Below are 26366 nucleotides of genomic sequence, written 5' to 3'. Positions count from 1 at the left end.
CCCATTCACATGCTCTGGATGACATTTCAGCCAGCCATAAGGGACCCCCTTTTCAGGAGGAGAGCAGGGGAAGCTTCCCACTGGGGCCGAGCTGTAAGTACAAGGTTAACGCTTGGCAATGCATTTCTCATGGACATCAAGTCCTGCAGGAACAGAGTCACAAGGCCCAGAGATTTCAAGGGGTTTGCAGTGGCTTGGTGGCTTCCCATAGGTGTTTTGTGGAAGCCAAATGGAAAGCGCTAGAAGCTGGGCAGGGGGAAGACGGGATGAGTACAGCCGTTCTCCAGGAACCTCCCACCCATCATGTGTCCCTTCCCAACCATCCCTTCCAGGCAATCAGAGCTGGCCTCAGCCTTGGCGTCCCAAAAAGCCTTGGAAGGCTGAATGGTGATGCTGGGAGCATGGCAGCCGCGGGAAGAGAGAGGCACGTTGCAGGGTTGGAAAGGTAAGTTCAGGCGGAGCTCCCCTCCGTGACTGGAGGGGTCTGGCTGCCTGTGAGCTACAATTTCAAAGTAAAGGCTCTGTTTATGCTGTCTGCAGAGACCAGAAATCAACACCCTGTATTGCTCAGCTCAAATGCTCCCAAAGTGGAGCAGAATCATGAGCGGATGGAGCCCCTCTGTGAATCGCAGGCAGCACCAAGTGCAGCATAGGGAAACTGAGGCACAGCTCGAGAGATTTGCACTGCAGCTCACACTCTGTTCCCTTTACCATCATTTGGCACATCCCAGTACACTGTGAGTCCCCCTAACACCATCCTCCAAGTCCCCCTGCTTTCTGCCTGTAAAACCAGCCCCAACAGGAAGGGGCATTGCCATGTTCCCAGCAGAACAAGAGAGCTGTAGGCATCCTGGAGGAATCACCCTTGCCAGCCAGGATAAAGGAAAAAGCAACATCCCATCCCATCCCATCCTTGGAGAGAGATTCAGCTGCTGTTGATGTCCATGCCTTGCTCCCCTAGACGGCCAGACCCCATGGGCTGGGGCAGAAAGGGGGTCCCCACACTTAAGACTTCCATTTAAAAAAAAATATATTTAAAACCAGTTCTCCTGAGTCTCTGGAGAAGGACTCATAAACTCTCAAAGTAATTCAAGGGCTTTGCAGACCTCATCTTCTCCTGCTGCACGTGCAAGGGGAATTTCTTGGTCCTTGCCTTCCCAAGCATCAACAGCTGGCCACACATATATTAAACAAATAACTCGGTGTGCAGCTTAGCTTATAAAGTCTGCTTCTTTGTGCCATTCACTCAGCACACATTTTCCTGCCAGCCCCACGTTGTGCAGTCTCTCTGGTGTCCTGTAACACGGTTGCGCTCATGCTGAGCTTTGCCCTAAGTGACAGCACCAATTTGACTCTCTCTCCTGTACTCAGCCACTTGCTTCCATAAAACTCATGTAAACTGAAAATCTTGGAGCCCCTTCTCTCCTGTCAGACCTGGTTGAAACAGGGATGATTTCCTAGTGCTTCTTCATGCAAAGAGCAGCCACTGGTCCATTAACTGCAACCACTGGAAACTGCTGGCAGAGGGGTGGGAGATGCTGGGAGCCAGGGTGGACCAAGACTCCCTCCAGACAGACGCCATACCTCTGGCAGGGCTTCATGGAAAGCTTTTAGGAAAAAGCAGCTCAATCAAAACATACCACACCTGTCCAATTGATCTGTGCTTTGCAGGGAAGTAGGAGAGGTTGAGATTTCAGCTGCCTTTCAGACTATCAGCTGAGGTTGGTAAGCCTTGTCATCCAAGGAGAAGACAGACCGTGAGGGTCCTGAGTCAGGTCTCATTGTGATGCATGAAAAGCAGCTTCTGCTGGTGGCAGAACTGGCTCACCCTCAACAGCACTGGGAAAAGAGCTTTTTAACATCAGCTATCTACATGGAACAAGCCTACGTTGATTGCACCAGACCAGAAACCAAATCAGGTGGGATCAAATCCTCAGTTTGGTAGCAACACCCTGTGTGATAACTCCAGAAAGGTCTCTTGTGCCTCTTACAGCCCAAATCCCAGGCACTGCAACACAAGGATCCAGAGCTGGTTCCCACAGCATGAAAGCACAAAGGGTACAAACAGTATTTAATAGAGGCAGGTCAGGGCTGGAGGAGGGATGTGAAAAGCTTCATTCCTCCACTGGATCTCACATGACAACACTACAGAGTCTGGTAAAAAGGGAAAAATGACTGCTTATTTCATTTAAAGGTTCTTAATGCGACTGAGCTGAAGTTGACCCACATGGCAAACAGGATAGTACCGGCTGCCAGGAGTGCAGTGGGGTGGTGACCATCACACCAATAAATACAGTAAACTTGATATCATGCACTTAGTCTCACTAACTGAAAGCCCTCAGGGTGCTTGGAGAGAGGGTCAGTAAAATGATCCTCATTGCCAAAAGCGGGGAAAGTGAGAGAAGGAGGATCCTTCCAACATCACCAAGCAAGCCAGGGGATTGCCCCAGGACAGTGTTCATTCTTTAGGCAATTATGTCCTTCCTACCAAGCCACTGCAACGTCTGGATTCATACACCCTGAGGGTACCGTATGGATCCCTTAACTACTCAGACCAGGTGGGATTTGCATATTAATTCTTGTAGGGGTATTGGAGACTTAGTCCAGACACTCATCCCTGTGGTTAGTCTGTGAGCTCTGATAGCTGTGCTGAGTAGGAAGGCCTGAGCTCTAAAGGACTCTTAGCAGTGCAAGACTAAACAGCATCTAAAACCTAGATGCAAGTTTGCAAAACAATCATTATTGAAAATAATTATAAACATATTATTTAAAAATAGACATTGGAGTTTTCTAGCCTCATCAGAAATTTTCTATCTGCTTATCAGAAATCACTGTATGCTTTAACTCCAAGACTTGAAATCTTGTATAAAGAGCACATTGTCATTCTTGCTGCTAAATTGTAGGCCAATTTCTTTTTAATAGAATAAGGTCTTCCTTGGAGGAGATTGTATGTTGCTGATAATTATCTGATGACATGTTGAGGTTTAGCAGATGGATTAATTTCATTTTACATTATGTTATTAGTGCCACTGAAGGGGTGTGTGGCTGCATCCTTTTGGGTATTAAGCTAAAGAGCTTGTAGTATACTTTACAGAGTGGCAACTGCTGGGCTAAAAACAAGCCTCCACTGGCTTTTCAGGAAAAGGTATCTGCAGAACACTGTGGATCATATGCTGTCATGCCAATCATAGGGAAAGGCAGAACTCAGCCTGTTACCCGAAGATGAAGGATGCTCCAGGTGTCCAGATCCCAGCCTGAGTCTCAAGAGACCTAGATGTGATACCAAACTGTGCAGCAAACATAGATGCCGATATGATACCAGCTGAATATTGTGAGATGCAACGTCCTTGAAGGCTTCCTCCCACCTGCAGCACTGGGAGCAGGGCAACTTTCTGCCCTCCACAGCACTTGCTGCCAAACAACTCAGACCTCTTGATCTGCAAGAGCAATTTTCCGTGCACTCTGCTGCAGTCTGTACATACAGCAAATCAAATTACTCTATCCACCACGTAGAGTGCATGCTTGTTTTAAAGATACTTCCCGATCTATCCACCCCTGCTTCCCAGAAGAGTTATTATACACAGGCACATGCAACTGGGGAACCAAAAGGCTGCTGCTCTCAGAATATTAAGCAAATAAATTGGTTGCCCTCTAGCATACCTTTTTTCTCCCAAGATGACCCAGGCTACTGAAAAGCTAATCCAGCTTTCTACAGACTGGAAAAAGAGTGTGTGGAGTTCAATAGGGCTCAGCTACCGAGCTCAGCTCAGATAAGCAGCAAAGGTGGAAAACAGGAGAATGAAATTACTCTAAAGAAAGATATTGACTGATTATCATGAGGGATGTCTGGAAGAAACCTGAGTGGTATCTACAGAAATTATACTGAGAATATCATCTATTATACTCTGAAACACTCTCCAAGGAGGAGAAAGAGGGGAAACGCCATTACCCTCAGCAAGAGCAGTCAGGTTGGACAAAATAACCTTGCAGTGAAGAAATAACCTGGCATTGACTTACATTACCGTTCCCTACAAGCCTTGCCTCACTGTGATGGGACTCCAGGGAACTAAGTGGCATTCGGAGATTGCTGCCACTCTGCGAGGCTGGGACCAGGGTCATGGGGGAGAGGCAAAGGTGGCTTTGATGTGGTTTTATGCCCTCTTAATACCAGCCTGCTCTAACACATCAACCAGAGGCTGCTCTAACACTCCCAGGTTTTATATCCTCTCTATACAACCATGAGACAAGCCGTGCCAGGAGCAGAACGAGGCTGTTTCGATAGGGGGTATCCCCACTTGTTTGGATGCATTTTGGAGGACATGGGCCATGCTATCAGACGCAACGTAGCTGGAAGAAAGAAAGCTGCTGGGTTTGCAGCTGATGGTGCTTCAGGAAACCCTGGCTGCCACTGCTGCTCCCTCCTGGCCACAGCAGCTGAGCAGCAGCATCGTTACATGGTGTAGCATGTAGCTGGCACTCTCTAATCCCTGGGTCATTGCTTGCACACAGAGTCTCCCTCTCCAGCAGCCCTGGTTAAAAACATACATGCTTTTTATTTTCTTATCTATAACCTAGAGCTGGCTGGGGCAAGGCAGAAAAATCCAGCAGGCTAGTGGAGCAAATTTTGGAGGCAAGGACAAGGTGTTCAACCATGCTGAGGGTAGTAGCTCTCCATATGGCAGCTCCTTTCTTGCTTCATCTTAAAGATCCCGGGAGCTCAGCTGGACCTCACTGGACCTGCTTCCCAGCCCCTCTCGGCATGCGGAGGCTAGGAGGCATTTAAGCATTGCTCTTGAAAAAAATGACAGGCCCAGGACCCAGGCTTGCGATGAGAAATGGTTCTCATTTTTGTGAGTGCAGCGAGTTCAGCCAAGGTTGATGGTAGCGGCGCCGAGGGAAAGCCACTGGAAAATATAACGAACTTTCCCATCACTCACTCCCCTCCTTCCTCAGCAGGCTCTGGGCTTGCTGGAGAAAACCAAGCAGAGACAGATGAGTGGCAGGCTCTGTCCTAGGGACAGCCTAGGTTTGGGCTGGGGGACTCGGGCTCCTCTTCAGCCAAGGGCATACCCACCAAGTGCACATGCTGCCAAAGACACCAATACTCCAAGCCACAACACGCATCAGCAAGGATGTATCCCCTCCAAGCCCAGCTCATCTCAAACAACTGCCTGCGAGTCACCACACAAACACTGCAGATGCTACAAAACATGTATTCACATAAATACACATACCAACAACATAGCGCTGCCTGTACCCTCTGATTGCACCAGGCAGAGATACTCTGCCTGGGTATGCACCTGCACATATGCTCACATGGAGTGCATGATCCTCCCTTAAGTTTCTAACCCCCTAAAAAAGAGCATCTCTTTGAAGCAAGGTGAGAAACCCGTGCTGTTCCCTGAACAGAGCCCCCAGTGTCACAGATGGCAAAGTATTCGGGCAGGTCACCTCCCCTCCCATTCGGGCAGGGAACCGCTGAGATGAACTTGTGGAACCAGCTGAGAACTAGCTCAGAGCAAAAATGTTTTCAGTGCAGAGCCTACTTATTTTAATGAAACACACCTCCCATCCCCCCTCAAAAAAAAATTCTCCTGCCATTGTGTGTTTTTACATCAATAATAGAGGGGAGTTGATGAGCATGATGACTGAAGAGTAAAGTTAATTCGATTAGCCAGAATTGTTCATTGCTGCTGCCACACAGCCCCTAGTTACAGCTGACTTCTAGCTGCAGAGAGCTCATGCCTGAGCTGTGGCACCTTGGCTTCTTGGGCTCCTCTAAATTCTGGTTAGAAGATCTTGGCAAGGTGGAGGTCTGGGCAAGGCAGTCTGCTCGCCTGGGGAGGGATGTCCTGGCAGTCTGTCCTGAAATGCTACAGGGAAAGAGGGAAAGGGGAACAGGGATTGTTGCCAAAAGAAGCATGACAAAAGCCAGTCTCAGAAATCTGGTCCCATGTTGAAGACTAACCTTAATTCTGTGAGCAACTAGGCTCTACCTGTGCTTTGCTTTGATTTCTTTATACAATCCATTTGCCGCAATAAGAGAGACCATCACTAATACACTGCAATCAGGTTAGTTTTTTAACTGGGGGATCCCAATTCAATGCAAAGATTTCCCTTTTGCATCAGTGACCTCAGTAACAGGACTTAGGATTACATCTCTTACTTGTGCTTGTGCTGCATCAAGAAGAATATCCCATTTTTTAGAGCTGCTGGGGTCTCATTTTTAGCTCAGGCAATATGACTTCAGTGCTGAAGGTGCTCTGCTCCTCCACAATGATCATTACACTCACCCCCAGCATTAATTCAAACCATGTGTGGGGGTTGGCTTGCACATGTGGAGGCAACATTGATTATATTTTATAGGAGTTATATATCAAACTTTAGTCCCCAAACTCCTATCGTTTTCCTAACAAGTTACCACCCTGTACTCATGCAATGCAGCAGGACTTCTGACAGGAATATGCTGGGCTTTGAGACGGGACTGCAGCAGCATAACAAGAAGACAGACAGCCCATCCTTTGCTGCCCAAAATTTCCCCACAGGGAGAATACCCCTCTATTAACACTAACCCTTCGGTGACATTTTACCTGGCTGCATAAACCTCCTGACACATTTCTGGCAAGCCCATGTCACCCTTTCTCATCATCAGCTCCTCTCTGATAGCATAATTCAGGAGGAGCAGCGCTGGGTCCTGGCCAGGTAGACTTGGCACTCAGTGCCTGGCAGAGATGCAGGCTGCACTGCCCGCTGCCTTCCCCGGCTCCAGCCTTGCCACAAATGGAAATAAAAAGCAATCCAGCTTCTGCCTGCGTGTAACACCCATCACGGCTGCATCCGCCTAGAGCATTGTGTTGTACGGTTTCATGTCACTGTTTAAAGGTTGACATGTTTGGTCCCAGGAGGAGCTGCAATTAAGCGGCGCGCTTCTCTTTTTTTTCCATCTCATTTCACTGAGCTGGAAACCCAGCAGTTAAAACCCAGCCCTGGTGAAGTTAATGGTGAAACTCCGACCAGGTTCAAGCAAAACTTCCCCCAAGATGTCAAGGAACAGAGGCAAGAGTGAGCATATGCCAACTCCACTTTCCCCTCCAGCCATCCATCTACCTAGATATTTATTTGATCTTCTGTCACTACAATATCCGAGTGTTTGCAGCACACCACCATTCATGCCAAAGCTGAATGAAAATCCTTAACAGCGCTTACATGCTGTGATGCACCACCAGCGCTCGTGGTCACCTCCGGTGCATATGAATGAAAAAGAGGGATCCTCTCGTCCTTTGTATTGATAATGCACATGGGGAGAGAGATTTTCTGAGGGCTCCCTGGGTACAGATTTGTGATCTCAGATGAATAATGGTTTAGTTTATTGGAAATTCACTTTTCATTTTACTTCAATTAAGTGACCAGCGAAATCAATCACATACCTTCTGCAAACACTAAATCTTCCAGAGGGAAAATATTTATCAAGTCCCAAGCCACCAGCTTTAGCCCCCTTATCCCTCTAGCTCTCTGGAATTGCTTCACAATGCACAGGAAAAAAAAAAAGCCAACTTGACAAACTGAAACTTCAGGAGATAAAAAGCAGATTTTGAAGCAGCAATGACAGTGCTCAATACAGAAGCATTCTACAGACTTTAGCAGAGAAAACACCTGGTGGTTATAAGCATGCATCCAAGTGTCACTGAGATGACATAGCTGAGGATGAGCCCCTCTACACAGAGTTGCTATATTTAGTTACTTTTTAACATCCCCTGAGACCTCTGCTGTACGTATGAAACTCCTCAGGCCAGAAGATGGTTAAAATGAAAAGTTTGCTGTTTAATTCTGCAAGACTCCTCCGTATGGCACCAGCAGGAATCTGCCATCAGGGAGCTGAAAGAGAGATGCAACAGCTTTGGCAGACTTGAAATAAACTGAGTTTTTCTCAAGCGTCAGGTCATGGTAAAGTCTCATCTCATTATACCTCGCTGAGCCTAGCTCACAGTTCAGTAGTTGGGGATGGACAGGTTGTCTTTGGCAATACCCACATCAGTATTACTCAGGATTTACACGTCTGTGCTGCCTTTTCATCCCAAAGCTATTGGTTTTGCAAACCATCAGGATTCAGTTCCCATTCCACTTGCAGTTCTCATTTTCTGAGTACTGAGACACTGGAGGACCATCATCCACAACCCAAACTGAGCTAAGTGGGGAATTTGCAGTTGCAGCCTCATCCAAATCCAGATTTCCTTAAAGTGGGATGAATAGAGACATGGCTTTCCTCTTCCAGCCCATGCCTAGCTATCTGTGCTCACATAGTCTGGGATTTTCTGCTGGATTTGGAAATGCCACCCACGAAACTGGTCCTCAGGAAAGTGTAGCGACTGCAGTCATCTGCCTGCCAGCAGAAGATAGCAGACTTCAGCTATCCTGCAACAATGAGGTATGTAAAGGTCAGAGGAAGGCCCTCCAAACTCCCTAGCACAGTGGGGCTTAGATCCTCACTGCTAGCACCCAGGGAGGCAGGTGATTTCTAATAATCCAGGCACTGGAGATCCTTTTAAAGAGCTGCCGCTTTGCCAGCTGGTTTTGCACCCTCCTCCCAAAGGTGCACCAAGAGACTCTGTTAAGTAGCTTCTTGGCTGCAATGGCAAAGGACACAAACCTGAGCTGCCGACCTCATTCTAAATGAGGCTAGTGCTTTACTTTGGGCTTCCCAGGCACAGCAGTGGCATTGCAAGGTGAAAGCAAGAGCAGACTGCTCAGCAGAACCAGGGTACCTCCTAGGACCTCCAGGACTATGCCACAATGAAGAGATTTTCTGTGTCAAATCCTCCAAAAAAGGCTTTTGAGAACAGAGGCATTTTGGTGAGGGAAGTCTTTCCTAGCAGCGACATAACAGCCTCTAATCAAATACAGCTGAGAGAAAATGGCAACATTTGGGGAAATTAGTGTGGACTAAGCAGAAGCATTAAAAAATAGCTGTCTCAGGAAACACCATGTGCAAACAACACTCGATTGTCCCATTGACCAATCCACAGGAGATCTGAGTGAAAACACAGTTCCTACCTTGCAGGTACAGATAGGCTGACTCCTACAAGAAATCCTCCACCAGGGACTTGACCTAAGGCATGGAAAGTCAGAGGGAGCTTGTCCTTCAATTTTAGTTGTCCTTAGGCTGGTCGCCATGCAGTCACTGTCTTAGACTGCTCACAAGGAGCTGGGGAGCACAGACCTGACCTGGGATATCCATCACGTGCCATGGTTTCTCCTGTCTCTCCCAACTGACCCATTCCTGGAATGGGGGACGGAAATGGTCAAGCTGAAAAGATCAGAGACCTGGGAGGGACTAGCAGCCACCACCAGACAACACGCAGGCACCAAAGCCGTTTGGACATGACGGGACAGAGGCTGAATAAATAAATCCAAAACCAATAAGAAGAAGCTTGAGGGCAGGAACATGAGATTAAAGTGATGCTCAGTGATCAGAAAGGGATTTCAGACAGGCAAAAATCAGCAGTACAGAACCAGAGACAACTGAAATCTTCTGTTACACACAGGAAGACACACGGGAAGACAACGGATCCCAGTCCTACCACAGCTCCTGACCCAAGGATGCAGCCTTCTGCAGCCCCACATTTCCATGGGATCTAAGTGACTCTCTTCTTGCTTGCTTTGTCCTAAGTTTAATGCTCCATTTCCATCCCTCTGCCCCCCACAACAAATCACTGTTATGATGATTCCTTGCTTCATATGCCAGTGTGTAACAACCATATCCTCATTCCCCATCTCATAACACACCTGCATCTATTTTCCTGATGCTAATACAAAGGTTTTTTCTCTCTGAAGCTGCACTGGTCATCCAGCTTACTGCCTTCCCAACCTTCAGTCTGCCCATGCAACCTCCAGTACCGCCTGAGAAACAGAGATGGTTCTGCGTCTCCTCTTAAATTATTAAAACCCAGTCTTGAGCCACTGGCATTAATATGTCAATCACAATTATGATGCCAGATGACAACCACTGGCCTAGATCCTCAAGAAATGAAAGCCCAAAGGCCACTCATAGAATCTTACCCCAAAATAGCCAACGGACTCTGAAAGCATCTATCACATCATGGTGAGTTTTACACACAAACAGACTTTTGCTTTTTGTGTGCAGCTATGGCAAATGTCTGCTCTAAAACTGCCAGTAATCCACCTGCTAACTGCTCTCCACACATGGCGAGATCCATCCATCACTATGTGTGACTATTACCTCAAGACTGACTATTGTGACTATTGACTATTGTGACTATTGCCACAATGATCTAGACCCTGTGGAACTCCATGCAAGTCTCCATGGAGTAAGACTTGAACTAGATTTGGCATTATTGGGAAACAGTGAACACGTAGACTATATTCAACTGTGCACATGTTGCTTTTGCCTCCACTCTTTCCACCTCTCCTTTCCCTCCCTGCAGTTTTGTCCTAACTCTTCACTTCTCAATATTAAAGTGCAGGAACAAAGAAAAGGGATCATTTAGTGAAGACCTTAGTCTAAATCTCCTAGAAGTATTCTGAATCTCAGACCCGGTTCACATGAAGACAAACCCAAATTCTCCCAAAGAGGTTTCCACAGCTGGTCTTAAAACCCTTCACATCATCTCTATATGCTCCACTTAATCCTCCTCCATACTGAACAGCTGAAGCACTGGAAAATATTATGACTCAGTGTTTTTTAGTCTCTGGTCCATGGGCAACTTCTATAGCCACACAAAAAGATGACAAAGGAAAGTAAATTCATACATAGATACTATAGGGAAAACTTTGGGTATGACATTCCTAATAAGAAGATGCTTAGGGTCCATAAATCCAAGAATGTTGAAAATACCTACAGAACAGTTAATATCACTCAAGTTGTTTTGAAAGCCTAAGCTGGATTTGGCCAGGATGCTGAGGTTCATAACCTCAGTCTGCTGGCTTGGGCTGTGGGGCACTATTGATTTAAAACAACCATAAAGAGGTCAGGACTAATATTTTAACGGCTCTTGCTTAACATCATGCCAAAACACTAGTGCAATCCAGACTACCTCACTCTGAGAAGCAAATGCCATCCACCCAGCTCTTGCACAGCTCCAACTTCTTCCACTTTTGGGTTTTAAGGCTCCTGTCCAGATAATAACCTAGTCGAAACACTCTTAACTTAAAGGTTACAGCAAAATTAATGCTTTGGGATCCCTAACTTCAGCTAAGTACACTGCTTCCAGCAAAACGGCTTGACTGAGGTCCAAATAAATCCCTTGCACAACTCCAATAAAGCATTTCCAATGGGCAGAAAGACTTTAGAGATTTATCTGGTTTCAGGACAAGGTCATCTTTTCATGCAAAAATCAGCAACTTTCTTGTGAATCTCATTTAAGTAGCAAGAGATTAACAATTCATTTCAGTTCTTTATGGATCTTCATTCATTGCTTCCTGCAGACAAAGGTTCCGCCAGGCATGTCCAGTTATGTGTTTTTATCAATGGTTATTGATGTTTTTCAATTACTTCTGTGACACTTTTTGAAATAAATTTGTATGTGGAAAGCACTCGATATAATCCCATCCCAGCACTTTCCAGGCTGGTATCCTCTTATTGCAGAGCTGGGCTCACACCTCTGCAGTTTGTACAGCAGCTCTTTGCTGCTCAGTCAACACATCCCTTAGTGCCATCCCATGGACATGCTTATTGCTAGAATAACTCCAAATCTCTCTGCAGATGCAACTAATGTAGGTTTGGATCAGAGATCTCAAAAGCATCCCTATGCAGTGATGTTTTCTCTAAATGCCTTCAGAATCACTATGTTCATGTCCTTATGTTAGGACCCTTGCAATAATATTCCCAGGTGTGCTTATTCTGCCTCTTAACCCCTCCTTCCAATATTTTTTCTTTACCAGCCTTTACTGCTTATTCTTTTTACGAGTTTCTGAGACTGCAATTGTATTTTCTTTGAACAACCACACTACACTACTAAAAGAAATCTCCTAACATGTCTACTCTTCTTGCTACCAAATGTTATCCCATGCTGGAATTTAGGCAGAGAGTATTAAATAATTAAAAGCTGTGTTGAACGAAGACCTTGCCTTGAAAACAACGTTCCCACAATCTGTGCCCCCAGCTTCCAAGCAGCCCAGTAGTTTAGCCAGTGATCACTTCTTCCATCAAACTTTCTGCACACCAAGAGATGACAAATGAAACCAGACCTTGGCACTTTCCATTTTGCCTTGTTTCTCTGGGAAGAAACTCAAAATCTGCTGTAACTGCTCTACAAGATATCCATACAAACCCCTGCATCCTATGCATGATCATTCCAAAACACAGTGCATTTCATCCAAAGAACGAAATGTCCTCATGGAAACTACACAGCTAGCGCAAAACCACAACTCTACCACAAAATGAACTAAAACACATCACAAACTGAACTGATGGGAGGAACATTTTTCACAGAAAATAATCCTTCTCTGATTTTTCATTTCTGACCCTTACCGTAAATTTATGAAATGTCTTCAAAACCAGTTTGGGGAACTAAAATCCCTGGTTCCACTGAAATTAAAGACCATGAACTACACAGAGCCATTGGTTTTATGGTCACCTACAGCTATGCAGATGGCATCTCCCTTCTGCACTGGTACTAAAAACATTTTTTTTCCCTCTATCCCACTATGTCTGCAGACCTGCCTCCTCCACTATTTCTACCACCCTTCTCAGCTTTTCAGATGCTAATTGCTTTTCTCACTAAATTGAAGGCTTAATTAGATTAAACAAAGAACAATAATTGTGTCTAACTAGTATTTAACTGGGATTTTGCTGTTTCTTTTGAGATCTCATGAAGAGATTCCTATACAAAACTGGGTGCCCATTTCTTTTCAATTCTATCTGTTGATTCAATAGAAGATATTTTACCTTTCTTGCAGACCCAACACACTCGTATCCTTCCATCAGTCTGGATACAGCATCACCATGGCTAAATCCACATTAGTCATTTAGAAGATCGTACATATGTTGTTATTGTACCCACCACTTTTGTCTTTGGGTGGTTTTATAGACAGTGGAAGAGGACACAACTAAATAATAAATTAGACACATAATTGTCATCATTGCATTCAGTATTTTACAGCACTTGTCACTGATGACACCCAAAGGTCCATCAGAGGAATTTCCTCAGCAATATCAGTGAATTAAGGTTATTCCCCAATAAATTGAACGCAAACACTAGTGGCAGAATAGTTATTGGTGAAACAGTCAAACCCTGAAGGTGAAGACAGCCACATACCTGAGCAGACCAGTTCAAATAGCTTCACCCCCTCACCTCCACGTTCAATGTCTGGATGCAGTATGTATCTCAGACATTTATACAGTTGAGCTGCATGCTGGCTGCAGCAGTTTTTCTAGGTAAGCCACAGCAGCCCTGTCCTTGGCAAAGCCTGGCAGGATTCATCAGAAGCTAGAATCTACTTTCTGACTCAGAGGCAACCACATCCCTCTTTGATGCTGCCTCCAATTATAATTGTTAATAAGGAAACCAGCAACTGGCTGTGGTCCTTCCTGACTCCCTTTTCCCATCCCACTTCTGCATACTTAGGACTATACTGAACTTGGCAAGAGCCCCTTAAGGGAGGAAGAGACATTGTTTAGGATCCTACTCTAAGCAATCTGTAGGGATTAAAGGTGGTACTGCAAATAATGCAGTCCATCAGCAAGATGCCAGTGCTTCTCCCAAACAAAAAAAAACATGGGGGGCTTTTTCTTTGCAGAAAAAGTCAGCCATACTTCTGTGTTTGGTCTGTAACGCTCTCCATAACGCCCTCCTGCCAATAGCTCTAGAAATGGGATACAATGGAGAAGCTGTTTTCTGCCAGAAGGGTTTGCTGAGGAATATGAGTGAAAGGAGATAGGAGTATTATTCATGCAAGCTGAAACAGGAGCTGAAGAGGTTTAAAACCTCTAGATAATCAAAATTAGATTAAATTCTTGGTGTAGGACCCAATTAAAAAAAAATGTAATTATAATGAAATGCTATACAGTAAAAGCATTTTCTTACAGGGCTCTTTTATCTTGAAAGATCCCCAAGTCACAAGTGGCATGTGGTTTTCTCCAGGATGGGATGCAGTGAATGCATGATAAACCTTGCACATAAAACAGATTCTTTTCTAGCTGGAAAGAGGGGAAGCAATAAGCAGAACAAGCAGAACGAGACTGCAGTTTGGCTAGGACATGCAAGCTTATCCTTCCCTGCTCTCAGTGCCTACAGATCAAATCACCAGGTAGCTCCACAGTATCTCGAGCAAAAGTATGAGACTCAAAGAGAAATAATTGCAAGCAGATATAATGTACCCTGCCCACAGGGCAACGTAACCTGCCTGGCAAATGCTACCTCTTGCTACCTCTAGAGGTTTTTTTAGGAAGGTAGCCAGACAGATATCAAACACACCTGGCCTTGGTCAGCTATGAGACCAGACAGGGAAAACAGAGACTCCAATTCACACTAAAGCCTCTTTACTCTGCCCAGTGGTCTAAAACAGATATAAAAAAGAGTAAATATGATTAACACCCATCCCAGTCAATCTCTGTCCTGTTATCCAGAACAAGGTAAGGTGGCCTCAGCACAAGAAAGGATGGGTTGACATAGAACACTCAAAACAGAGAATAATTCCCTGAGCAAAATTCTCATCGTCTCTTTCTCTACTTGTTTTGTACTATACGACTTGTCAGCTTCTTGTTCAACTAACTTACAGTGAGGCCCCTGGTCCTCACACTGGCCCAGAGGACTTAAGCCTTCCCAAGACAGACCTATGGACTGGGAGACTGATGGTGTGCCTACATGAAAGCAGGTTTCAGCAAAGCCATTTTAGAAGACTGCTCCACACTGGTTTCCTCCACGGACAAACCAGACTTGCCACCTATCCTTCCCGTGGTCTGGAGCAGCCAGTGCTTGTTTACAAAGTTTCTGCAGTTTTGCTTAATTTAGAGCAGGCTCTTCTGGTGAGTGTCACCAGTTCCACTTCGCTGGCTTTGATGAGCGCAATGTGACTGCTGTGAACTGAGACAACCCTTTCAGAGCATTCTGTCTCTCTATGTCTTTCTCTCCCTGAAGCATCTTTTGGGTGGAAGGAGGAGAGAGGAGCGAATGCTGTCGGATCGAACAGTACACAGTCATTTGCAAACTGGCCTCAGGAACGGGTCACTGCCCGAGGCCTGAGTGACCAGAGGCATTCAAGTCCTTGCTTGACAACAAATAGCTTAAAGAAAAGAATATTTTCATCTTCAGAGAAATCAGTGATAACTCCAAGTCAGACGCTTCCAGATACAGCAATACTCCCTGTCCCTAGGACAGTTAAAATGAAAGTTTCATCTTCCCTATTTAAAGACCAAGGCACAGAAAATAAAAAGATTTTCCTCTAAATCCCACAGACTTGGCAACCAACACTCAAACAGAAAGCCCATCTCCTACTCTCTCCTCATTTTTTCATGTCTCTTTTTACACTGTCTTTATAAAGGTGCCATCACGCTAAACGTTTGATGTGTTGGCACTGGCAAGGTCAATGGCTCCAAATCTCATGTCTGGCATGTTCTTTACACTTGTCCTTAAAGAGGAAAGGCAAGAAACTCAGCTAAAAGCAAGGATGCAAATCTTACATTCAACACAGTGACCGGTAACAACCCATATGCCTCTGTCTTCTCTGGCTATCTGTGGTGTGCTGCAGCCATGCCCTGCCTATACAAACATGGATTGTTGCTCCGCTGTGACACTCGTATGTCCTGCTCTTGCAGCATCAACTGCAGACTCCCTTTGCTCTAGGATCGCATGGATCCCATCTGACCAACCAGATGGATCCACCTAGCTGGCTAGATCTTTGACCTGCTGTCCAGATTAGACTAGTACATGGGGCCCCAGTGTGAACAACAGGGGCCCCATGTACTAGTCTAACCTGGACAGCAGGTCAAAGATCCACCAACTACCCTCCTAAGATAAAGCAGTATCTGAGCTCTGTAGTGTCTCTCAATCAATCCTCCTCCACCACAGGAGTTCAGGAATAGCCTCATCACATGACCATGTTTGGTCTCCTGGTCTGAAAGAGAAGAAACTTTAGAGGTTTGCAGGAGTGGATAGTTGGAAACTGCATGACATAAGCCAACTTAGGAACAGGTCTCCATAAGAACAGCTCAGGGAAGCAGTGGTGTGGAAGGGAAGGATGTTGGCAGGAGATATCAGCAGCCCCCTGAAGATCGAGGGAGCACTAATGAGGAGAAGAGATATGTCAAGAGCCAAAGTAAAAAAGCATCAGAGCCCACAGCTGTAGGCTGAGGACCTATTTTCTTTTGAAAAGCTGTCCACCTCCGCTGGCTTGATAAGGAGTATTAATTAGCCAAGTGGAGAGCACCAGTGAATATACTGACCAAGGTTTGACCGTTGTCTACAGAAGAACAAAAACTGATATGAATGCTTTGGGGGAAAGGGGATACAGCTAGAAACCAACATAGTCCTGCCCTGTGGCACTTGCCTGTCTCCCTTTCCCCCTCTTCCTCTCACCAAATACTTAAAACATCAGAAAAGTGGTCTCCTTTTCTTTCCTCTGGCAGACTGTATTTCCTCTTTATTCACAATGACTGTAATTGTATTATTTCCATAACAACAGACTGTGAGATTAGAGAGCTGAAGTTGATGAGTTGGAAAAGGAAATCAGCCAGGTAGATGATCTTAACCTCTCTGTGTTTCTTGTGTGATGGATGGGACTCCTCAGGAGAAGCAACACCTAAACTACCCCATGAAATGTCACTGGACCTACACCAATATACTCCAACCGAGACCCCAGCTCATGCTGATAAACATCTCAGGAAGGAGTGGGACAATGTGCAGCCTTTCTGCAGCTGATGACAGGGCTAAACGAGGACATGGACTCTGCCATATACAAAGGCTGTTGTTTATCAAGCCCTTTCTGCATGCACCAAACGTTAAGCACATGCTTTGATTTGTTTCACAGTGAAGTCCATTGTCCTTACGTAAAAGGTGGATCAGGTCAGCATCTCCCCAGAAAGTAGCAAAGAACCTCGTTCTCTGGAGTAGCAGGGCAGGATTTGTGGTGCATGCAGGCGGGGAGAGCATACAGCCCCTGAGCAGGAGCGTCCACCCCAGCTCAACGGGTTGCAGAGCATCAATGCTCTTTAAGGGAATGGTAAGTGACAGGAGAGGATGTCACCTTGCAAAGCAAAAGTGGCCTCAGTCCTCTCCCGCTATCATTTTGTCCCTTTCTATTCAAAGCTTTGAAACCACTTTACATTGCCACTGGGGGAGAAGGGAAGAGAGGAGAAGAGATACTGGCAAGAGCAATCACCACCCCTAGAAGAGGTAAGGAGCACTAATGAACAGAGGAGAACATGCCAAGAGATGAACTAAAAAGCATCAGAGTTCATAGCCAGAGGGAGGGGAGCTATTTTGTTCTGAAAAGCTGTCCACCTCCGCTGGAGTGAGCAGAAACAGTTGTCACTGGCTCCACGAGCAGAGATGCGAGGCGCTGAGGGCTATGTCCTGACTTCTCCGCAGTCACGCAGGACAGACACATGTAGGAAGCACAGACCACGTTGGCTATGTCCCCCCTTCGCCTTAATACTGAACTTGGACAGAAAGAGGACACCCCGAGGACAGACAGGTCAGGCAGAGCAGCCTGGCTGACAAGATGTCACTAAACCAAGTGTGGATATGGCTCTAAAAACCAGCGGTCATGGCAGCAAATACTCCTGGCTCTAAAGTGCAACCACCTGACACCAGCATCCATGTAGCAGGAACTGGGGCTCACAGGGCACCTTGGGACTTCAACCAAGCTGGCTTCCCATGACACTGGCCAGCAGAGAGCCATGGATTGCTCATGTGAGCGAGTTAGTAGTAGTGTTAGGTTAACGGTTGGACTCGATGATCTTAAGGGTCTTTTCCAACCTAAATGGTTCTATGACTCATACAACGGGCTGTGGCTGTGCTTAACATTTATGCAGAAGCAGAATAGACCATTTTTGATCCTAATGCATTCCCAGTCAGAGTTTTCCTCAGCAAATACCAGTCACAATTAGCTTGAAAAGAAAAATATCTCTAAGACGCATCTGGTCAGAGAGATGACTGGCTATTTTGTGGCTTTCATTTAGGGACTGGGTAAGGGGGAGGGGGTGAGGGGTGTTTTTAATAACTAATTAGATAGCTTTCTCAAGCAGTCATTAAAATCTGCTAATTATCCCATGGTCTGAGTAAGAAGAAGAAAATCTCTCCCTCCGGATTATTCCGGCACTGGTGAAAAATCTTCAAGGCCAACAAGTTGTCACTTTCAAACTTTGAAAATAAACCCTAGGAATTAACCTCACATTGGGATTTTCACTGCATCATTTCTGCCTTGCAAATGCTTCTTAAGCTATCAGAGGTGAGTGGGCTTCCTGATGAGCTACACCAGAAACAGATGCTTTTAAATGGCAAAGTGATGAAGGTTATAAGTGTTACTGGTCTTTGTGTCCAGTTTAATATGGGTCTGGAAGAGCAGACGAGAGAACAAGCATTGTGATGGACCTTGGCAGCACTTGCACTAGCACCAGCAGTGTTTGCTGGAAATGTGACTATCAGCTCAGTGCATCTGAGCTGTGTTTCTTTGATACAGGAGATACTCAGCTGAGTGGTTTGAATCAGGGGTCAACGTTGTCCCAGCAAGATCCAAGCAGATGGATACCCTGCACCCCTCCTCTGGTAGGCAGCACTTACCCACAGACAGCTTGACAACTATCTTGAATAATCCATCATTTTGTGTTAGTGCTTAGCATCTGACAGCACAGATAGAGCTCGGCCCCTCTCATATAGTGCTCATGGTAGCATTGACCTGTGCAGACTAGTTAAAGCCAGAAAAATTCAGGCTCCTTGGAAATATTGGTGCAGAGGCTCTTGGAAGATGGTTCTGAGCCCTCATTTTAAATCAAATTAGTCATCTTCGTCACATGAAGGATTTCCCTTTTGAGCTCTGTGTTGTTTATAAAAGTCCACACCTTAATGCTTAAGGCACTTCTGTGAGACAAGACAATGTCTGAGCATCAGGAAGTTCATGCCAGCATTTGCAGAAGAGTCTCATTCACTGCCCTGGATTTTGAATCATCAGGAGCCAAAAGGCTGTGCACGCCAAGGATTATATGATGTCAGCTGAAATCCCTTTTGACTCTGGAGAAAAGGAACACCCCCATCTGTGCACCCCCAGAATTGGGAGCCCTCCTCAAGGCTCTTCTGATGTCCTTCAGACCGCCGAGGATGTCATCACTGAGCTAGCACAGGGTTGGCTCAAGTGTCCTTATCAGCACATGCAAAAATTAACTCTGCCCCAATGAGGAGCAGGGCTAGATGACAAACCCTGGTGAATGTAATTGCCTCATTAGCTTACACCTACAGACAGCTCTGCATGCTCATTTTAAAGGTTACGACTTATTTGCCAGCAGTTTCAATGACATGGTAAGGAGAGACATAGAAGAAGGGAGTCACTACTGTCTAAGGAATCCCCATATGGATTTGCATGATGGAGTTGAGAGCAACCTATGAGGGTTGCAGGACCACTAGCTATCAGACTGGAGGCACAGAAGCAACGCACAGAGTATTTGGCAGGTTGTTAGAATCTTTCACAGGGACAAACTGAGCCAGCAAAGCTTATTCATCACAAAAAAATAGTGTATTGACTTAGACTCCCCAAAGAGAAAGGCATTAAAACAAGCAAACAAATAAAAACATTGTTCCTGAAAAAAAATTTTGGATTGGTACTGTGCAAAATGAGTTGCAAATCCCCAGACAGCTGGGGAATTCAGGTAAACAGAACAAAAGCAAGGTCCTACTTAGGAACCTGGCTGGAAGAGAGGGGCTGGAATTTCCCAACTCTGAAGAAAATTACTCTGTATTTTTTTATTAGCAGAAGTTGAGACACTGATGTTTCTCACAACCAAGGACTGATTCTCCCCATATCCTCCATAGCCTCCGTTTGCTGCACTGAAGCAGAGAAGGAACGGGTATCAGCTCATTAACACCTTCTTTCTGCAGTACTCATGAGTTCCATTTGACTGCTCAGCTCAGGAAACCTGAGGAGATCATGACATGAGGGGGTATGGCTGCAGGCCAGAGACCGCTTCATCACCTGAGCAGCAGAGCAAGAATGGTACTCCCTCATAGACAACAAATCAAGACAAAATGAAGAGTGAGGGTATCTCTGGGAGCAGCAAAGCAAACTCAGAGCCAACCCCAGAGAAGACTTCCAAGGCAAAGCACAAAAAGGCTTTGAGCAGCCATCGCGTGGATCACATGGGACAGGAGAGAGAGCAGGTCAATGCTCTGTGAGACCATGGCTACTCACCTTGCTTCCCCTCCTTCAAGCTCCTCAGCAGAACCAGGGGAGCTGCAGGAGAGGCTCCAGGCTGTCCCCAAGCAGCGTGACCAGCAGCCCTGCCATCATCTCCGAACAGATATTGGGGACATCGTTTAGATTGCTCCAGTCCTGGGCTTCAACAGTCCATCTGTTTGTTTGCAGTCAAAATGCAATGGTCCTCAGAGCAGACCAGAAGGATAAATCAGCTTTGATGCTGCTGCTTTCTGCAGAAGGAAACAAGGTCTGCAGGGAGCAGTGGCCCAGGGGGACAAGGGACCTGGAGGAACTTTAACTGTGAAAGACATAGAAGATCCCAGCCAAAAAGCAGGGAGAGGGATGGAGGGACAGCAGACCAGTAGAGTCTTCTGTCATGGGTGCTGATGCAAGCAAGATGGTTTCTGCTTAAATCTTTTCATTCAAGGCTGAGCCTGGAGTGTAATCAGCCTCCTTCGTTACTGTCTGTGACCAATTCAGCACACTTCTAAAACGTGGATGACCCAGAATAGTTCTTGTAGGTCCATGGACTTTCTAAAATGGGCTGGTAAGAGAAGGAAGGGAGAGAGCTTGTTGAATTCTCTCTCTTTCTTTAAATACTTGATCAACCTGCAGGCTGAGAAAACAATAAAAAATATAGACTCCATTAAGCTACTTAGAAGAAAAATCACTGCCTCTGGATCGTTGAAGCCTGCCAATTTTCTGCCAGTCACACTGTATTTGTTCTAGTCTGAGAAAGAAAGGAGGAGAAAGGGAAAAAAAAAAAGACTAATAACAGAAGAAAAACAACTGTGTGAATCACACCGAAATAACATGAGTTGCTCTGATTGTATTTCCCAGCAGCTAGTCCTTAGATTGTGTTCTGCAGAAGAGAGAAGAACGTCATGCAAATATGTAATGAAAGCAAAGCCAATAGGTACCTCCCTCCCCCCCAATAAATAAATAAATTCAGGAAATGGAAGAAGAAGAATTTGTCTCTTCATGAGGTACATGTGCCTGGAGGTAGTGTTTGCAGCTGGGAAGGAACTGCTCCCTCTACTGCTGTGGTAGGTGAGGATTCTTCCAATGTCCTCAAGTTGACACCAGCCTCTGCATCCCAGTGCCATGTGTTGTTGAGGTCCTGGCTTAGCCCTGGCTTAGTGGTTGGTATAGGGGAAAACATCTCCCTTCGCCTCACATTTTCTAGTAGTACATCTGCCAATGACTTCTTTGAGGACGGTCTTCTGCAATACAGTGTTAGGTCGTCTTCCCTGTTTGTCTGAGAGACGGGACCTTCTGACGGTGTCTGAAGTACCACGGACATAACACTACGTACAGAATTGCCACCCACCCCAAAACGCAATTGTCTGCCTAAAGATAGTCCAGAGAACTGTGACAAGACTGATCAAGGTCATGGCAAAAATTTGCTCATGAAGAGGGATTAGCAAGGGCTCTGAGACTGTACATTTCAGAGAGAAGATGAATGTGAAGGGATGATAAAGGTATATTAGAAAATGATCGAGGGATCTTTTGTTCTTTCTGCCTCATAACACAAGAAAAAGGACAATTCCACAAGAAAAATCAAATTAAAAATGGGGAAATATAAAGCTGATACAAGGAACTGCTTTTCCCCTGTGCTGTATCATCATGGGAACTTTTAGGGCAAAGAGCCTACTGAGCCAAAGGAAGAAGTTGATGTATTTACGCAGCCTACAACAACAGCCACTGCTAGGGGAATAGCCAGTAGGCCGCCCAAATGAAAATATCTGCCAGCCATCTAGTTGTGTGCCTGTCAGCACTGAGCAAATCCAGGATACATTTAAGAGATAGCAAAGGGTGCTTCTTCAGCTTTTGACAAAACTGAGTTGCACTCTTCAGGTTCATGCAAAAGCAAATCCTTTGCCCAGACCCACAGCAGCAGCTCATGGTGGTGCACATCTGCTAGAGTGGCAGACAGGGAGGCATTTGCTACGAGCTGTGATTCATCTGTTTGCCATTCCCTCAGCCCTTGTACGACCAGAGCTGCAGAGATTATAGAAAATAAGGCTAGAGAGGACTATGCCAGGGGCCACATCCAGCCTGCAAATCACCCATCAAACCATTCCCTAACGCATGGTATAGCTCTCAGATGGGACCAAATCACAATCTCTGTGTGACACTATATTTCCTGAACTTTCTCCTGCCTCTTGGTGTGTTCCCAGCACACAAGAAAAGAGCCCATCTCCCTCTGTGAGCCAGTGGGGACAGTGACTACTGGCATTACGTAATGCCACATAAAGCATGTAATGAGTTGTACAGTACTGCGAAGGAAGCAGGGCTGCAACAGGGTATGGTCTGCAACCTTGGATGGAGATCAGTGTAGATTCAAGAAAAGAGTCAGCTGCCGTTAATGTCTATCCTTTGGCTGATGCAATGACAGCTGGGTTTTATGTTTTTCTTTTTTCCCTCCCTTAGTTATACTGGGTACAGCCTCTTCTGGTAGAAAAGGACAGTGGCAGGCAGGTCCAGAGGAGATAACAGCACTGACAGGTCTAAATCACCTGGGTTGCAAACCACCACTTCGAGTTATTTCCTTCTAGCTCTATCCAGGCAGATTGCTTTTGCCATTTGGAAACAGATCACTGCAGTGACCTGTCCCTCCTGTAACGTATCACCATGCACGCTTTGCCTACCCTCCTAGCCCTCAGCCCCTCTTTACCTCCAGGCGTGGACTGGATGATTTCTCCCAGGAGCCAGGAGGAAAAAAAGACAGAGGTAGGTGGCCACCCTTCTGTCTTTCTTCTCTAACCTTCCACTGTTTTCCAGCTGCTCCTTCTGGCTATTTCTCATCCACTCCTGCCCAGAGGTGGGTGGAGATCGCCACAGCTCAAAAGCCTCAAATTCCTACACAAGCCAGAGATGAACCACCCTGCCTACAGCCTCCAGCTCCTGGTCCTTACAGCCCCATCTCCCTGACCCCACTCAGCCCACAGCAGTAAGGAAACCTCCAATCCAATACTGAAGGCAAGCCTCAGGCAGCATTTCTCCTCTCCATCCCAGAGAGCCATGCACAGAAGCCAGAGAGGCTGGCCAGCTGGGACAGTGCTGGCAGCGGTAGCCTGCAGGCATGCAGAGGAGTCAACGGTGGTGGAAAAACAGCAGAACAGCACTGGGTTTGGAGGAGGAGAGGACAGCTCTGATAAATTCCTCCTCCCCCCTTCGACTGCCCCTGCTCGGTCAGTGACTTGCCGAGCTCCCAGCTGACAGAGCTGTCAGGACACGGGGCCCCAGATGGAGATTAAGCACCCGGAGACTGGGATGAGGAGGGGCAAGTCAGCGCCAGCATCCAGGGGTGACCCAAAGCCTCCTTCAGTGCCTGGCGCTGATCCCACATGGATGAATGGGGTCTGCTTTCTGTAGGGGTGCCTCCCATCCCGTAAGCTATCCCTGCTCATCACAGGGGTCGTTGATGCTGCCCTTTGGGGGTCCCAGTCTGTGGGATGCCATGTCAACCCACAGACATCTGTTCTGTCCCCCTGCCATGAGAAACCGATGCTCAGAGTTTATGCCTGGAAGATCAGGGCTTGTTTTGGCCTTCTCTAGACAAAACGAATAGCAGCAGTCCTACGCTCCCCCCTTCCCACTGTGCTGGCAAAAGAGGAGTGTCAGGGAAAGAAGAGCAGAGGGTTATTAGACCAGGTCTCTGCTGGATCCCCAAATACCTCCGTGATGCACATTATTGCAAAATACTCTTACTCACATGGGGAGAGTGCAGTGGGTAAAGAGCAGCAGACATTCGCAGAGAAAATGAGAGTCAACATAACAACAACTGGCTTCTGGGGAGCTGCACCCCACAGTTCCCCTGAAACCAGCTGCAAATATAAAGAAATCTCATTGCAATATCTCACCTCCAGGGCTCTCCTTCTGCCCTGCACAGTCACCCCCAAATGCAACAGGCCAAACTTCCCCTCTTTTTCTTTTATTTCTCCCCCTCGCAAGCAAACAAACAACTCAATGCCAGGGGGAGAAGACCACAGTGTCTCGGGGCGATGGGCAAACCCCCCCCGTGAGGGTTCAACCTGCGTCATTCGAGTACTGGAAAAGAGGAAAACAGCAAAGCTCTCGGGGAGGAGAGGTGTGCCAGGGATGGGGGGAAGGCTTGAAATGTCGTGAATGTAATACAGCTCACATATGCGTGAGCCTGAATGAGACATCCCCTGCCAGCACCTCCCAGCCTGGCAGTGGTTCAGGTGTCCCCTCGATTCAGGTCCTGGCATCCAAGTCTCCACCGTGGATTTTTTTTTTCTTTTTTTTTCTTTTTCCTTTCCTTCTCTCTCTCCCTTTCTGGAAAGTGTTGTACTATGCTGGCAGCCTGCCATGCTCACGTCTGCCTCCCACTTCATCCCCGTCTGCCATTGTTTCCAATCAGTTTAGGAAACAGCGCTGAGAACAATTAGAAAAGATAACGAGGAAGAATTACATAATTACAGGCCACCGCATCCAAAGCATTTTTGCAGGCTGAGCTCTGCCGGAGGGAGGGAGAGGGACTTAATCACACTCTGTCTTTGCCTTAACTTGACTGTCTTACCATCGTCATCACGAGATACCTGGAGAGAGACCCCTTCTGCAGCTGGACTCTGCAAGCTGCCACAAGAAAGGGTTTCACCCAAAAAGATAGTTGTCCTGCCCTTGGGAGAGAGGAATATCTTTCTTTCTCCCATGCCTTATCTGTCTGGGGGAGGTTTCAGACTCAGCCCTGCCCAGCTGTCTCCCTGGATCACATCTGAGCAGCAGACTTCACCGGCAGCAAGAAGGAAAATGCTCAAGGAATTAATCTGCTCTCGAGGTCCCCAGTGAGGCTTATGCAATAGTCCCCAGCTAAGCGAGGCTCTGATGTGCCAGCAGAACGATATCACGAAACTGCGAGCAAGTGAAGACACCGAGAGCAGCTCCGCACACTGGAACAAATCTGTGCCCACAGTACGTGCACTCCCCTACCAAAACCCCTGTCCCTCTGACCAGACCTCCTTGCTGCAAGGAGCCGCAGTTCTGGTTGTGTGCACGCATCTGTAGCTAACACAGGCTGTACATCTGAGCTCTCCTCTACCCCTCCCGTCAAAGTACTGCTTGATATTTCACCTGTGTGGCCCAGGCCACCCACTATTTCAGTATTTTTCCAAATTTCCACAGCATTGCTGTGACACCAGAGTCCAGGTTTCTCCAGGTGGCTCAGAGGTGAATCCAGGAAACCCAGCACTGAATGGCTGTTGTTGGCGTTGCTAACCACCTGCCTAATTTCACCTATCCGATTCCCTCATCCCCCCCTGTACAATAGGTTCGCCACCTGCCACCTCTTGCATTAGAGCTACCAGAGAATATAATGCCAGGAAAGGAGACATTTACCCAGGAGAGCACTGTCTTGAATGCTTTTTTTCGGAGGATTTCAAAGCAATTCTGCTATCATCATCCTCGTGTGGCTGGAGGCAGGGACCGCTATATGAACTGATATTTGATCTGGCTTCAGAGAAGCTCTAAGCTCACTGCATCTTCCTTGCCTTACACGCCAGGGTTGATTTGCTGCTCAGCCGTTATTTCTGGGAGCAGAAAAGCATCTTCAAATTTAAGAATCCACTTATTTGGCCGTAAGCGACTCTTAACAAACATCAGAGTAATTAAAAATCTCCCAAAAGCATGAGATCTGGGAAATGCCTTTGATATTTGCTCTGACTACGAATGCTCTCTCATCCTGACTCAGTGTGTCACAGATGTTAACTGTGAATTCCCCTTCATTCTTTAACCTCCTGAGCTCAGCAAATCCACCATTACCACGTCCTTCCTGATCTAGGTGTAATTCAGAGCTTTTGAAATTAAACCCCTTTCATGACACCTTTGATTGAGACATTCCTGCAGAAGGACTCTAGGGCTTCTCTGTTCCCTTTTAAGATGCAATGAAAGTGAGAAACTGTCCAAGCTTTGCAGGAGGGCTTGAAATTTGAAAATCAGGCATGGGAAATAACACACAACGCGTGGATGTACTTTCATACAAT

At 46.4% G+C, this 26366-nt stretch overlaps 1 protein-coding gene across 6 annotated transcripts in view; it reads right to left on the bottom strand.

Moving 5' to 3' along the window:
* Positions 1-26366, bottom strand: part of PLXNA4 (plexin A4) — a 431262-nt gene that overhangs the window by 335963 nt on the left and 68933 nt on the right. The window contains exon 3 of one of the 6 annotated variants that reach the window (XM_072864978.1): positions 23022-23051. The exons of the other annotated variants lie outside the window; for them this stretch is intronic. Within the exon in view, the coding sequence (XP_072721079.1) occupies positions 23022-23051 (30 nt within the window). The remainder of the gene's footprint in view (positions 1-23021; positions 23052-26366) is intronic. 6 annotated transcript variants of the gene reach the window in all.

This window comes from Ciconia boyciana, chromosome 1 (genome assembly GCF_034638445.1).
Source record: "Ciconia boyciana chromosome 1, ASM3463844v1, whole genome shotgun sequence".
NCBI lineage: Eukaryota > Metazoa > Chordata > Aves > Ciconiiformes > Ciconiidae > Ciconia > Ciconia boyciana.
This window is presented reverse-complemented; position numbering and strand designations above follow the sequence as displayed.